The sequence below is a fragment of the Salvia splendens genome, chromosome 4 (assembly GCF_004379255.2).
Source record: "Salvia splendens isolate huo1 chromosome 4, SspV2, whole genome shotgun sequence".
NCBI classification, from domain to species: Eukaryota; Viridiplantae; Streptophyta; class Magnoliopsida; order Lamiales; family Lamiaceae; genus Salvia; species Salvia splendens.
The window spans coordinates 39,313,479-39,328,893 of record NC_056035.1 but is presented as its reverse complement, the minus strand read 5'-3'; the positions used below and the strand labels follow the sequence as shown (position 1 = coordinate 39,328,893).

The window sequence follows — 15,415 nt, the reverse complement described above, 5'->3', positions numbered from 1 at the left end:
TATTCTTGGTTGTCTCTCTTTTATAGAGACATCCTTGAATGTTTTATGTTCCACTCTCGATGTGAGACAAACTCATTCTTGGTTGTCTCTATAAGATTGTATTTTAAATTATGTCATTTTTAATTTTTTTAGGATTTTAATTATGTCTTTTTCTATTTTTTTAAATTTTAAGTTGTAATGTTATTTTATTTTTAATGAAGTGTGGTTTTTATTAATTAAATTTGTTGGAGAAAAAAAAATATAAATGAAATTGAATGAATAGTAATTTAAGGGACGGAGCGTTGCAGGTTTCGTCCCTTAGTTAAAGGATGGAGTAAAAAATTACAGTGAAGCTCTCAAATAGTAATTTAAGGGACGGTATAAAGACAACGCAGTGGACCGTCATTAGAAGAATAACTTAGCATACAAGGACTACTAGAAGAATTTTGTAGCGAAGTCAAGAGCAATGAAGCATCCAAATCACACCACTATTTAACTAGGCTAACACGTGATCCACTGGTTTTTAGTATTCACTTTCCATTGGCCGACATATTCCATCAACCAACATAACTATTGTCGGATCTAGCTTTTCATACAAGGATATCTCAACCTTAATTGCAAAAAAAAATTTATTTCAGCATTTCAATTTCTACTTAGAAATATCATGCCAATAAAATTTTTGACCGAATTGACCATGAAAGTTGAATGATATAATGAAATATTATAGGGTTAATTTGGTCTGAAAATCTTTCAGCGTGGCTTTTTAAAGCCAAAATTAGAAAGCTAGAAGTGGGGAGTGATAGTTTTGTTATGATTCTAGGACGTTTTGATATTTTCGTGAACTGTTGCTTTATAGTGCAGAAGGTGCATGATATTCTCCAAGATTTTGAGTTTATTGTGATTTGTAATGTGCATAGAGAAGAAAAGGTAGCTTTGTAACCGATTTCTTGTCACAATTTGCTTATAGCGAGTTCATGTTTTAGAAACTTCATTGATGGGTCCAAGCAGTTAGTTAGCTACTCAATAATATAGATTAGATTATGTTCATTAAAGGCTGTGTCTCGAATGGACTCAAATCCTAATACATTTTACCTCACACTAAAACTCTATTATTAGTCCAATCACAACATTTTTTTTGTATTGCAAACTTCTCATTTTAGGAAAAAGATTGGCGTAGTACCAATTAATGTTATTGGTGGGTTTTATTCAAAATTTGAATACGCCAAATTTTCTCAACACACCAATAGCATTGCCACAATTTTTGTTTAGATAAGTCATGAACATTGTGTTTACTTTTTTCCTAAAATCACCGAGAAAATTTTCAACATCTTACAAATTACTATGCATTTCATCAAATTAAGCTGTAGAGCAGTATTATGCATGAGTGAAATATTCATATATATATATATATATATATATATATATATATATATATATATTCATAAGCAGTTTCACGAGAAATTCATGAGCAACATTATGCACATAAACGCAGAAACACCAACAATTAAACTAGATCTCAATTATGTATGCAGAGAGATAGAGACTAATCGACTAATCGTCGAGGAGATTGATGAGATAGAGCGCGTTGCTGGTAACCCTAGCCACATTCGTGACCTTCTTCCTCACATCCGCCCTCACCTCGCCGTCGATCTCCTTGAATCCGTCCAAACACGTCTCCTCGTTCGTCAGCGCCGCGCTCACCCACGTCTCCGCGTTGCTCATCTGCCACCGGAACTCCGCGCCGCCGCCGCGCCGGAGCTTCCGCAGCGCCGACATCGTCTTCCTCAGCTCGTCCATCGTGTCCGCCATCTGCTCCACGCAGTCGCTCAGCGCCCCCTGCTCCCGCCGCGCCACGCTCCCCTTCATCGCCGCCAGATACTCCAACGCCTTCTGCACGTGCGCCAGGCTCACCCTCACCGCCGCCTGCGCCAGATCCCGCGGCGTCGCAGCCGCGCCGGAGGACGACGACGACGAGAGCGTGCGGAGGCACACGTCCGGGTAGCTGGCGTGGACGCAGGAGCGACGCACCAGATCGTGTTTCGGCGAGGCGGCGGCGGCGGTTGGTGATGAAATCAGGAGTGTGAGGAGGAGAGAGAGGAGGAGAGGAGGCGTCGGCATTTTACTCGGCGGCGTAATTGTTTAGGGCACTGAGTTGGTAGAGAGAGGAGAGAAGGTGGTGAATTGAAGAGGGGAATGGGCAGAAGGGATGTTTTTATACAAGTGTGGCTGATTAGTGAGATGTAAGCTTAATTAAGATCAACTAATCTTCTTTGGAGATAAGGAAATTATTTTGCTTGGGGTCTAAACTGATGATTAATGCTACACACTATTAGCCAGACAATTCGAAATTAGTGATAAATTTTGGTGTTTAAGATTGAGACAGATGGCCGGAAAAATCACGATATTAATTACTGGAGAATTTTTAAACTTCAAGAAATAGTTGATCAGTAATACTACTCCATTATCAAATTTTCTTTAAGGGTTGCCAAAACACCATGGTTAGTTATACATTACTCCTATTTTTTAAAAGACCTTGTTTTGGTTTTAAAACTTATTACTCTATTATTTAAAAAAAACCAAACTAATCTCTCTTATTAGTTCATTTTAGGCAGTAAATCATTCTACTAACTAAATTTATGTATTGAATCTATGGCCATTATATAGAATAAATGTTGGTAGTTTGGGCAGATATGTAAATTAAATATTTCATGTGAAGGAGCTGATGAAATTTTTCACATTTGCAGCAAAACATGAGAGGGCAATCAGTGGCAGTACAACTCTAATTTGTCAGCCAATAGATTATAAACACTTGTCGATTTCCAAATCCCCCACAACAAGATTTACCAGCCATTAATTAACCTATCCCTTTTATAAATTCTCTATTTAAAGTTGATCTAAAATTTGAGAGCTTATTTGTTTTTTTCATGGGTACATCATCAGCTATTTTTGTGGAGACCCAACTCACACAATGTATGATTTTTTGTTTAAGAAATGCACATTTAATGTGAATGAATTGAGAAATTTTCATATCTATATACATGTTGTACAATGTATATATAAACCATACATGATAGGTTGGAGTTGGACCAATCAATGTTATTACTAATTTTTCCTATTTTCCCATCCTTAACGTAAAAATGGATCGATTTAACACAACATAAGGGATTTGTATCGCACAAGTAAGGAATAATAAACTTTAATTAGTTGGTTGAAATTAATTCAAAAAAGGACAAAAATGATGGGTTTTTAATTCTCAATATATGACAATATCCTAAAACAGCAAACTGTCGAAATTAAAATTATTGTTTCAAGGAACGAAAAAGAAATAAAACTGTCCTCATTAATTAATGAAAAAAAAACAAAAACGTTTATTAATCTTAATTTATCAACCAAAAACTAACAGAATGAGATAATTTGGTTGTCACATGCCACTTTAATTTAATTCTGAAAAGGACCAAGGCCCACTCGAAAGTCGAAACTCACATTTCCATTAAATATATAAATAAATTTATGGAGTATAATAAATTGATATTTTTGGAAATATTAAAACTCAAAATGAAAATATTTTTAATGGGAACATATGTAGCAGTCACGTGGGGGAGTGGCAATACAGGCTGTATTCTGTAATATATTTCTGTTTCTCTTCAATATACATAAGTATATTTAAGGAAAGAGGAGTGAACTTAAAAAATGTACATGGATTATGGGATTATCTCGCTCATAGTCCCTGGATTTTAAAAATATCGCCAGACATCATTTGACTAATGGTTTATCTTGAAATTGGTCTTTTTGCCATTTTTTTTATACGAAAATACCCTTTTGAGGGTTTGGGCAATTTGGTATTTTTAAACTTTTAACATTTTAAATTTGATATTATTTAAGTGATGTACTAAATCTGATATTATTTCAAAATTATCATTTTTCTTCCCCTTTGTCATCCTTCACTTTGTTTCTTTATTTTAATATTAGATTTAATTTTATAAAATTAAATTTAAAATTTAGATTTTTAAATATCAATAAATTTTTATAAATTATTAAAATTATTAAATAACAAAAATTAATAGTTTTAATCAATATTTGATAGTGTCTAATATTTAATCAATAAGGTACGTCGACGCCAACTTAGTTTTAGTCAATATTTAATAGTTTTAATCATAAATAGATCACATAACACGATTATTCTGAAATAAATATGCAACTAATGTAAGACTGATATAATTCTCATTTATTTATTTGAAAACAATCAAAATTAACTAGAAAATTTAAACAAAATACTCCTATATAAAATTTTTAGCATTATCAAATTTTTAGTCAACTTCATAATATATAATCACAAACAATTATAACAATCGAACAAAGGCAAAGTAGAATAGCTCTTATTTTTCCATTGTAATTAATATTATTTTTTTGTACTTCTTCGATTCAACTGAATATTATATTAAATAATAAAAATTAATAGTTTTAATCAATATTTATAGTGTCCATGAATTAATATTTTTAATTAATAAAAAAATATTGATATTTAAAAATCTAAATTTAAAATTTAATTTTATAAAATTAAATGTAATATTGAAATAAATAAACAAAGTGAAGGATGACAAAAGGGAAGAAGAATGAAAATTTTGAAATAATATCAGATTTAGTACATCACTAAAATAATATCAGATTTAAAATGTTAAAAGTGTAGAAAAACTAAATTGCCTAAACCCTCAAAAGGGTATTTTCGTATAAAAAAATGGCAAAAGGACCAATTTCGAGATAACCCTTAGTCCAGAGATGTCTGACGATATTTTTAAAGTCCAGGGACTATGTGCGAGATAAACCCATAGTTCATGGACCATTTTTGAAGTTCACTCTTAAGAAAAAATAGGAAACAAAAAGATATTGCCATTTATAATATATTCATGATTTTTTGTTCACAACAATTAACAACTACTGATTTTGTAGGATATATATAGCATTATGGCCATGTTTGGTTGCCAGAATTCTATCAGGGAAAGTAATCTGATTCTTTAAATTTTAAAATACTATGTTTGTTTCGGTTTTTAATCAGACTGGGAAAGTAATCAGAATCCCGAGACAAAGAAAGTAAGTTAGTACAACTTTTCAAAATTCTGAATCCTAACTTTTCTTAGGTGTTCTTTTTCCAAATTTTAGGATTCTTACATATTTAATGCAATATAAGTATATTTTTATTATTACTATTATTATTATTATTATTAATTAAAATGTATTAAAAATAATTTAAAATTATAAACCATCCTTGATTATGGTATAATAAATAACAATAATTAAAATTATCATAATTATAACAATATTATTGTAGTACTTATATATATTTGTTATTAATAATTAATCAATAAAGTCATAGTGAAATTTTAAATTATAAAATTTATTCAATTATAATATCCGTAATATTATAATTGAATAAATATTATAATTATAATAATTATAAATGCTCCATGTAATTATAATTATAATAATCATAAATGCTCCGTGTAACTATAATTACAATTATATTATTATATATTATGACGAATAATCCATATTTAAACTAATAATAAATATAATAATATAATTATTATCATTTGTAATTAATAATTTATTAAAAATTTTATATTATTTTTTTATAAATAAAAATAATAATAAGTAGGAGTATAATTTTAGTTTAGTGTTTAAATCAAATATTTAAATCTTGATATTTTCCAAACACGAGAAAGTACAGTTATTAGGAATCATATTCCCGGGATTCATTTTCTCATGAATCATTTTCATTAGCAACTTTACTTTCTTGTCAACCAAATATGGCATATATCTCAATTACAAAAACTATCACCGGCTATATTCTGAATAATTTTTTTTAACATACATAATAGAGAAAAAAATAGTGCTATTAATTATATTATGATCGATCATACATTGGTTCACGAAGGTTATATATGTAAATTGAATTAATTTTGAAAGTGGAAGTTCCATGAGACAAGTCTGTCATTATACAACAATGCATTGCTGCATCCTGTAACCAATTATGTTGGCATTTAATTTCTTTGTTTGTACTATTTTTCTTGATTTCCAGCCAATCAAAAGTCATGAAATCATTCACATTTGAGTTTAACGATATTATTCGATTAAGGGGAAATAATTATAGGGACAAAGGGTCCCCTTTGATTTATAGAAAAAGCCTCCGCCAATTAATTTGAAGAAATAAAATAATGTGCATTCCAACAATGGTCCATACTTCACAATTCACATATATGCCAGATAATTTCCCATCTTCACTCATACTCTCATATATGTATAATTGATGTGGAAATTCCTTTAGTTTTTTTTAAAAAAAATTAAACTTATTTCATAAATAATTTTAGAGTATATCATCCATAAGTACACTGAGGATTGTAACATTTTTGCATCATGAAAATCCGCAACCACTTTTATTAGTGTGCATTAGACAAATCTACTATCATGTGCAATAGCTTGCAAATCACACGTTATGACATGACAGATGAACTATATTTAAAACTGAAACGTGGCAAGTTTAGACCGATATATGCTTTACTCGGCTCGGAAGTATTATTGTTTAGTTAGGTAAGTTATTGTGTTCGATTGCAACATACAATGAGTAATAGAGTATGTACCAATTCATTAGACAACGTATATAGTTTGATTGCATCCCATTCTCAACTAAAAAATAAATGCTAGCTTAGGTCCACAACAACTAGTAGAGAGGTGGAAAAAGGCCTATAAATTGATTGGATAGGATGTAAAATGTTTAATAAGATTGATGATAGGTGAAATATTAGATCTCACTCAAATCATTAACAGTTGATGACAATGTAAAAGTAGACAAAGAATCTTAAAGATAGACTCCTGAATGTGCCGACACATTTTCAATTTGAATGACGTCAATTTCTCTGTATTTTTCTCTATTTTAAGGTCAATTTCTCTATATTTTTCTAACTGATTTTATGCTTAACAATTATACATAAAGAAGTCCAGCCGTGACCAACCACACTTCAATTGATAAAACGCTTATTTTTAGTAATATATTTTGGAATTTAAAAACAACTATTCCAATGGATTTATCGACATACTAAAGACCTTTAATAACAAAAGAATACTTATTCGTAGTGATATCAATGTAGCCCGCAACCCGTGGACTGGCCCGAATAGCTCGCCAAATTTATAGGGTCAGGGCTGGAAATTTCTAGCCCGATAAAACTAAAACCCGATTAGCCCGCACCCGATTAACCCGCGACCCGTTAGGGCTAGACCCAAAAACCCGATGGGTTGGCCTGAAAACCCGATAAAATTTCTATTATTCTATTTTTTACTCCTAATTCGACACTTCATTGATTAATTTTATAATATAGATAACTAAAAAAATAACTTTCAATTTTATATTAAATATACAAATTATATATTGAATTTTTATTAGTATAATAATTGATAAATAAATTAAAAACTTCAAATTCACTTAAAAATATTTAAATTTCTAAAACATGCATTAAAATTTCACGAAATATCTCAAATATTAGTATTTGATCATGTTTATGATTAAGTTTGACCATATATCTCAAATTTATCATAATTAAATATTTTACATTTTAGGAATATAACTAATTTTCATAATTATTTATTGGATTGATGCATGTTAATCTTATCGGTAGCAACCCGATTAACCCGCCGGACTAGCCCGAAACCCGAGCTTTTAGGGTTAGGATGAACTTTTATAACCCGAAAGAATTTACAACCCGATTAGCCCGCACCCGATTGACCCGCAATCTGAGTAGGGCCGGCCCAAAACCCGATGGGCCAGCCCGATTGACATCCCTACTTATTCGACGGATTTACTGGCGGACTAAGAGAAAATGTGGACAAGTTTACATAAAAAAGACTATACATAAAAAAAGGCCCAACCCAATCCAATATTATTCAGCTAAAATTTAATTAAATTTTGAAGCTTGGGCTGATCTGTCTACCGCATTAGATGGGCCCACTAAAAACCAATTTATATTCTTCTACTGCTACTACTTTTTTCAGTATGAATAAGTAATTTTCTGTTCACTTTCACATTGCCCATTTTGGAAATTTGTGTAACCTATCATGTCATAATCACGCCATAGAATCTTATAAATATGTATTGATTCCTTATTTCGTGATCAATTTGTTGGTCTAATACCCTGTGTCTCGTTGTTTAGACATTAGTTGAATATGTTATGGGCTGCGAGATCGGATATTTCTCTTAACATTATGCTATTGCTATTTTTAGTAATAGGTTATCTTAGTTGGGATAAACTAAAAAGGAAAGTGAGTCATCTTTAATTGGACGGTGTTAGTATTATTGACCAATTTTTATTAAAAAAAACTTATACTCTTAATGTCCATTGTAGATTAATGTGTTATGTGGAATAAAATAAGTTACTTCAATTAAATGTTTCCTACCTAATAGGCATTACTTGATACACACCCTAGGTATTGGTACGCCGCATGTAGACATGAATCGATTCATAATTAATTAACATCACACGTTATAGCATATACCATTATTCCATATTTTGCCAATGAAGTATTGCCTAGATTTGAAATGCTTCATGTTTTTCTCTAATCCTTATTATATGTGTACAGTGTACCTAATCAATTTTAGTGACACAATCTTTATCAGTACTCCCTATTTAGGATGTACTACTATTTCATACTCCCTCCGTCCCACTTTACGAGTCTCGATCACTTTTGCGCACACATTTTATAAAAATAATAATAAATAGTTAAAGTGGAAAAATGGTAAATTAAGAGAGAGAATAATGTTGAGAATAGTTTTTCTCTAATTTATTCTCTCTCTTACTTTACCATTTCTCTATTGTAACTATTTATTATCATTTTTACAAAACGAGTGCGCAAAAGTGACCGAGACTCCTAAAGTGAGACGAAGGGAGTACATACGAAAAATTAAGAAATTATTGTTTTATGATTTATCAAATGTTTGATATAATGTTTTTCCACTTTAATAATTAATTATCTTACTATTTCTCAATCGAAGAAAATACAATATTTAGTATAGACGACCGCAATATGTCACCGGGTCACTGGATAACCAAGATTAAACTCTAATTATGGATTTTGGGATAATTAAGTTTAATAGTATTAATACTTATTGTGATAATATTTGATCATCCTCTTGCTCTACATTAAATTCAACATTCCACTAACAATTCACAATTATTCAAATCTGTGTAATCTCAAAATGATCCAATCCATGTTAGTTTGTAACAACAAAATACGACCACTACTGCTTTTATTTGATTTAATTTAAATCACGAAAAAAACAAAATATATTTACAATTTTTTATAATCTGTCATCATTTATCCCACCTAGCACACGAAGCCACCATCCACCGCCTCCGCCGCCGCGTGTCTCCTCCTCCTCCGCCCTTCCCACAACCGCACCACGTTGCCGCTCAACACCGTCCTATCCTGCCACCTGTACCACCCCATATCCCCCATTCTCATCGCAATCACCCCTTCCCAATCTCCCCCAAACTCCGCCGCCCCCCCCGCCGCACTCCTCACTCTCGCCGCCGTCATCGTCATCGCCCCCAAAATCCACCTCCTCCGCGTAATACAAGCTGAATTTCATCTTCGTGATCCCTTGCCCCTCCGCCACCACACACGGCGCTGATCTAGCCGGAGCAGCCTCCTCCGCCGCCGCAATCTCCTCCACCCGCTCCGGCACGGCGACGGCGGCGATCGGAGTCGATAAAACCCTAATTCGCCAGAAGCTGACGGCGGCGGTGACGACGGTGAGCCACGCCCAAATGTTGTTGACGGCGGTGAGGAAGGCGTAGCTCAGGTAATTGAAGGCGAGAGCTTCCAGCGGAGAATCCAATGCGGCCTCCATTTTTCTACTATCTCGGTGGTTTTGTGATTCTGTTGCGTGGGACTATGTTATAGTGGTGGGAGGGGGAAATCTGGGCCGTTCATCTGATGGCATGCGATGATTAAGAGTAGATGCTGAGAATCGAGAAGGGAGATGCGAATTTAACACAGGTGGATCCAAAAAATGTCCGGAATCATTCTCACACGTGGCTACATATGAGTGGCTAAGATTCTAGTACTCTCCTCACCTAAAAACCATGACCCAATAGTTGTTATTTTCGGCTCTCACTCATCACTCTCATAAATATGTGGCTATCTTGCAAAAGGACCCTAAATCAATTATAGCTATGTGAAGTCAAAGATGATGCGCTCCCAACTTTCAGGATGAGTGGCCACCGCCGCCGCCGTCCACCGAAGAAACTCGAGCAACCAAGAAGGTTAATCATAGGGAAGAAGCACCGCTCTCTGACTATCGAGATCGACTCATGGCGGGAACAGGTGTGGAAGATAGCAACTAGGGTGTCACACCTCAACCCCTCTGACTTATACTCTTATAATAAATAAATCCCTTATCATAAAAGCAATCAATACACATGTATAATTCCTGGAATACCGATATTATATAAGTTCCAAACCAACACTTATCATATATATATTTCAAAATATCATGTAAAGTAGTGGAACTCTCTCACCACTCTATATACTATACATTTATCTACATGCAAAATGATGAGGAGGAGAAGATTGCCAATATGCGTCAGCCGTCAAACCTGATAACACGTGGAGTTCCTATGACCCATGTCAGTCAAAACTTTACCGCTATCTTATTCCTGAAAAATTTAGTGGTTTATATGAGACACAATTCAGTATATATAAATTTCCACCTTTAATCTCACATGATACAAACATCAAGCATATTCTTTTATCAATACATATAATCACAAACAACATATATAACATAATTTTAAAACAAACCATTTCATATTCATATGCATATGCCACTCTATTCAGTTTATTATTCTGTAACAGTCAAGTCTGGTATCTGTCCGGGATTTCCGATATGATTGACCCGTAGGTCCCATTATGATTTGACCCGAAGGTCCCACTGTGATTTGACCTGGAGGTCCCACCATGATTTGACCCGAAGGTCCCAATATGTTTGACCCGAAGGTCTCAATATGATCGACCCGAAGGTCCCAATATACCCACTGGCCACTGTGATTTCAGATCCAGGGCAAAATCGTCACAGATCCTCTTTAATCCAATGATTCACATAATTGGTATCATAAACATATCCTTTGCACCAATAACATATCCATATCATATTCCGTCAAATTATCCAATATATCTAAACAAACATATCCATTTCGGCAATCAAATATTCATATCATATTCGACCATCAAAATCAAATAATTCATAATCATATCAATTTCACACCATATAATCCAATAGTTCACTCCAATTCAACATATAACAATCAACCACATAACACATGTAAAATTAAAAGTGTGATTTATACACACCTGCTTAAGATAGATAACCCAAATTATGAATTTGTCTCCTAAGTCAGTTCCTCGATCCTTGAATACGAGAGTGGCAATTCTATTTGATTTTAGTGCATAACTACATAAAATTTTGTTTTTCAATCTACGTCTTCATCTCTATTTTTCTTATGTATTATTTTTCTTTTTCTTTTTACTTCCTCAAGCTCACTGACTCTACGCATATATATACGCACATGGCGGTTATTGAAAAATAAATAACTTAAAGCTACTTATATTAATTATAAATATTAAAATAAATAGCAACATGCATGCTATATAGTTTACTTTTTTTTTGACACTTGTCCAACAAGATTAGTGGCACTATTAACTACTACCACGTACATACTAACACATTTATATTTTCAAACTATGCTACTACTATTATATGTAATATATTAATTTAGGATCACTATTATTTCCTATATAATGTATATATTTCCATGCACTAAAACACTCCCTTGCACACACACGCATTATTACATATGCACACACTTAAATTATCTATTTAAGGTCACGTACACATACACGCTTATACATATATAATATATAATTATGCAAATAGCATTTTATATATGCAATAATAAATAAAACCATATTAATAAGCAAAATGATGCAATGTTTCGGGTTAGGGATGTCACATAGGGGTGGGGTGAAGGTAGTGCCCGGTGATATTGTGACTGATAGAACAAGGCCAATTCCGGCAGTCAACGGGGCTCAAGGAGAAACATGCCCAACATAGGCAAATCTCAGTGGTAGTGAATCTGTTGGGGAGATCGATTGGATACAAGTGTCATTGTGCCTAAAATTGAGTCAATTGTGGAACATGAATGCAGCAAAGTAGTGGATATGGGTTGTGGTTATTTTCTGGTAGAGTTTGCAGCGGAGGAGGACTACTTAGAGGCGAGGCTAGAAGGGCCATGGATGGTGTCAGGAAGCTATCTCCAAGTGCAAACTTGGACTACGGCGTTTCGGGTGAATCATTGCTCCCCACAGACCACAGCGGTTTGGATTCGGGTGTCAAGCGTGATCAGTGCCATTGGGGAGGCCGTTGGTTCTGTGATACGACTCGACTACAATACTAGCGACCTGCAAAGGGGGATAGCAGTAAATGTTGATCTTACGAAACCGCTCGTGTCGAAATTCACGATTGACGGCGAGGAATTTAAAGTGGAGTATGAGAACTTGAACGAGCTTTGTGGTATGTACGGGCATTTAGACGTCAACTGTATCCGCAAGCCGAAGGATAAAGAGGAAAGGGATTTGAGCCAAGGGAGCGGGAGCGGAATTGCTACGGACGTCCCAAAGGATACTTATGGGCCGTGGATGATAGACATTGTACAGAGAAAGAACAAGACATTGTAGAGAGAAAGAAGTGAAACTGTCTTTACGTACTGGAATGAAGTAATAATCCTATTGGAACGAAGTAAAAACCCACTGGAATAAAATTAAATCCTCTGAATATATTAGCATGACTTATTTGCCCTGAGCTGGAGAAAAATAGGCTCGTGATGAAGACGAAAATAATTTATAAATTTACGCATCTCATCCATAAAAAACTAGATCTAAAAACCCTAATTCGGTTCGGCAATAAGGAGCGGATTTGCATATAATGGGACTCATCAAATATAATCACGATTTCTAGCCACAAATCAAATCATAATATCTCAATTTTATCTAAATATTTGTACGGCTAGCATGAAAGATTACTAAATCAACAAAAAAATTGTATCTGAACTTAAAAGATACTCTAAAACTTAAATAAGACAGAGATAGATATGAGATCTACTAGATTAAATAAAATAAAATAAACACACAAATATATGCAAATTAATTCCCTTGGTCCATCACCCACAGATATCTCATGTGATATCTACTTTTGTGGTCCTATTACTAAAAGCTGAAAAATCTAGTGGATAGGAAATAGCCTTTATTTTGGTAGCACAAATATAATTATGCGCATAAATTTTCTATAATCACTAGAATACTATTCATATTTTATCGCGATAGAATTTATGTCTTGTATCTAAAAAGATTAAAAAATAAAATAATATAAATTCGACTTTCAAAGATCCGATTATTTATCGACTTTCAAAAAATAAAATAATATAAATTCGACTTCCAAAGATTAATTAAAAATGAAATAACCTTTATATTACCGGGAGCTTTGCCCAATCTATCTAAAGATCTGACTTACAAATTCAAACCATTCTGAAATAGGCGTAAATCCAAATCCACTCTAAAATTTTGAAATATTCAAAAATTTCCAAAAGAAATTCGAAGATTCATAATAAAATTTCTACTAATTTATGGACATACTAATATTTAACTAAAATATTTTCTGGATAATTTTTTGTTTAAATAAAATTATGTAGTCTTATATGATTTGAATTTTTTTTGTTTTATTGAAAAATCAATGCGACCAAAATAAAAAATTCAATTTTTGAAAGAAAAAAAACAATCCATGCGAAAATTCGAAGAATCCGAACATAGCCTAATAATTATTTTCGTTTAATTCGATTCATTTTTACATGTCATCCCTAAAAATTGATAGATAGAGAAAGAAATTATGTATATAAGTACGTATATATATAGGTGATTACGATATGAAATAATATAAAACTTATGGGCAATAATTGAAATTGATATGCAGTGGAGTATATTATTAGGGTTGTCGGAGCAATTATTGTGAATGCAATCGTCTACTATTAAATTTGTGGTTAAATGTGTGTGGCTGCCCTTTCCAAATCACAAAGGCAATTTTGCTCTTTGTGGTTCGTTTTCTGAATTGGAATGAAACAAAATAAAAATGCTTCTGCTTCACTTCTTTTTTGTCTTACTATTCGTTTACAAATGTGAAGTTAAAATAATTTTATTACCATATTTTAATTCGTTGAAAGTCATATTTTTATTAGATATATCATGAATTTTTCGGGGTGATATGCGAATATATAAGTATAAATGAACTGAGAATTATCAAGTAATTGAACTCCCTTTTTTTTGTGTTATACCAATATCATCTTAATGCAATGATGTTATACTACACCTTAATTTCTTCCTTTTTCTTTTCTCCTACTCAAACTATGATACCTATCCTGGTACTGCAGTCATCTGGCCACAAAAAATTAGGTATCTATACCCGAAAACCGTTAAAATCGTAGTATATCCGAACCCGACCCGAAGCGTGTTATAGACACTCGTATACCCAACACGAGGATTCGAAACCGATGAATCAAACACCCGAATATCCGACATTGTTCATGGTGAATTGTTTTCTCATTTATTGTAAATATAATATTTTCTCTTTTTGCTTAATAAATAATACAACGTCTCCTAAAATCTTGTGACATTATCAAAATATGAAATAGAGAAATATAACGTACTAAAGAGGAAGGAAAGAGAAAAGAGGAAAATGTATTAATATGATATAGATGAAAGAGACGCAACCGCTATAAATAAGGCGGTCAAATCTATCGCCTAGCGAACAAATCTTTGTACTGTATATACATATCATCAAATCCATCGTATACAATGCCATCCACGACGCATCCCTTAGCCGTCTCTTATCTCGTCGCGGAGAGAAGAGACTGATAAGAGACGGCGTTGCAGCCTTCCGTCTCCATCCCGTCTTGGAGAGACGCCCATCCCGGAGGGACAGCTCGCGAGATGTCTCGCCACCCGCATTAGCGACGTGGCAAGCTCCGGTTCGTCCATGACGCCCACTCGCCGGCCCGCGAGTGGGCGCCGTTTTTATCCGAAAAATGTTTTTTTTAAATTCAGGAAAAATTAAATGTCACGCCCGCATTTTCAAATCATTCCCACAAATTAATCCATCATAAAAAAATATGTTTTTTTATTTAAATTATGTATTTTTAATTTTTTAGGATTTTATTAATGAGGTTTTTAATTTTTTTAGAATTTTAAGTTGTAATTTTATTTTATTTAATGAAGTGTGTTTTTATTAATTGAATTTGTTGGAAATAAAAAAAAAAATGAAATTGAATGAATAGTCAAGGGATGA

General features: G+C 33.1%; 2 protein-coding genes across 2 annotated transcripts; both read right to left on the bottom strand.

The window, feature by feature from the left end:
• Positions 1-1,428: 1,428 nt before the first annotated feature.
• On the bottom strand, positions 1,429-2,238 carry LOC121798320 (pectinesterase inhibitor 3-like). Its single transcript, XM_042197256.1, has one exon. The coding sequence runs from the start codon at positions 2,095-2,097 to the stop codon at positions 1,531-1,533; it is 567 nt and encodes a 188-aa protein (XP_042053190.1). The 5' UTR covers positions 2,098-2,238; the 3' UTR covers positions 1,429-1,530.
• A 7,207-nt stretch (positions 2,239-9,445) lies between these two features.
• LOC121801129 lies at positions 9,446-9,874 on the bottom strand. The gene has a single exon (XM_042200582.1). It carries the CDS (start codon positions 9,872-9,874, stop codon positions 9,446-9,448), a length of 429 nt encoding a protein of 142 aa, XP_042056516.1.
• Positions 9,875-15,415: the final 5,541 nt, after the last annotated feature.

Bases quoted from the DNA above. Each gene is read 5' to 3' on its own strand.
- LOC121801129 (XM_042200582.1), bottom strand. From the start codon at position 9,874: ATGGAGGCCGCATTGGATTCTCCGCTGGAAGCTCTCGCCTTCAATTAC.
- LOC121798320 (XM_042197256.1), bottom strand. From the start codon at position 2,097: ATGCCGACGCCTCCTCTCCTCCTCTCTCTCCTCCTCACACTCCTGATT.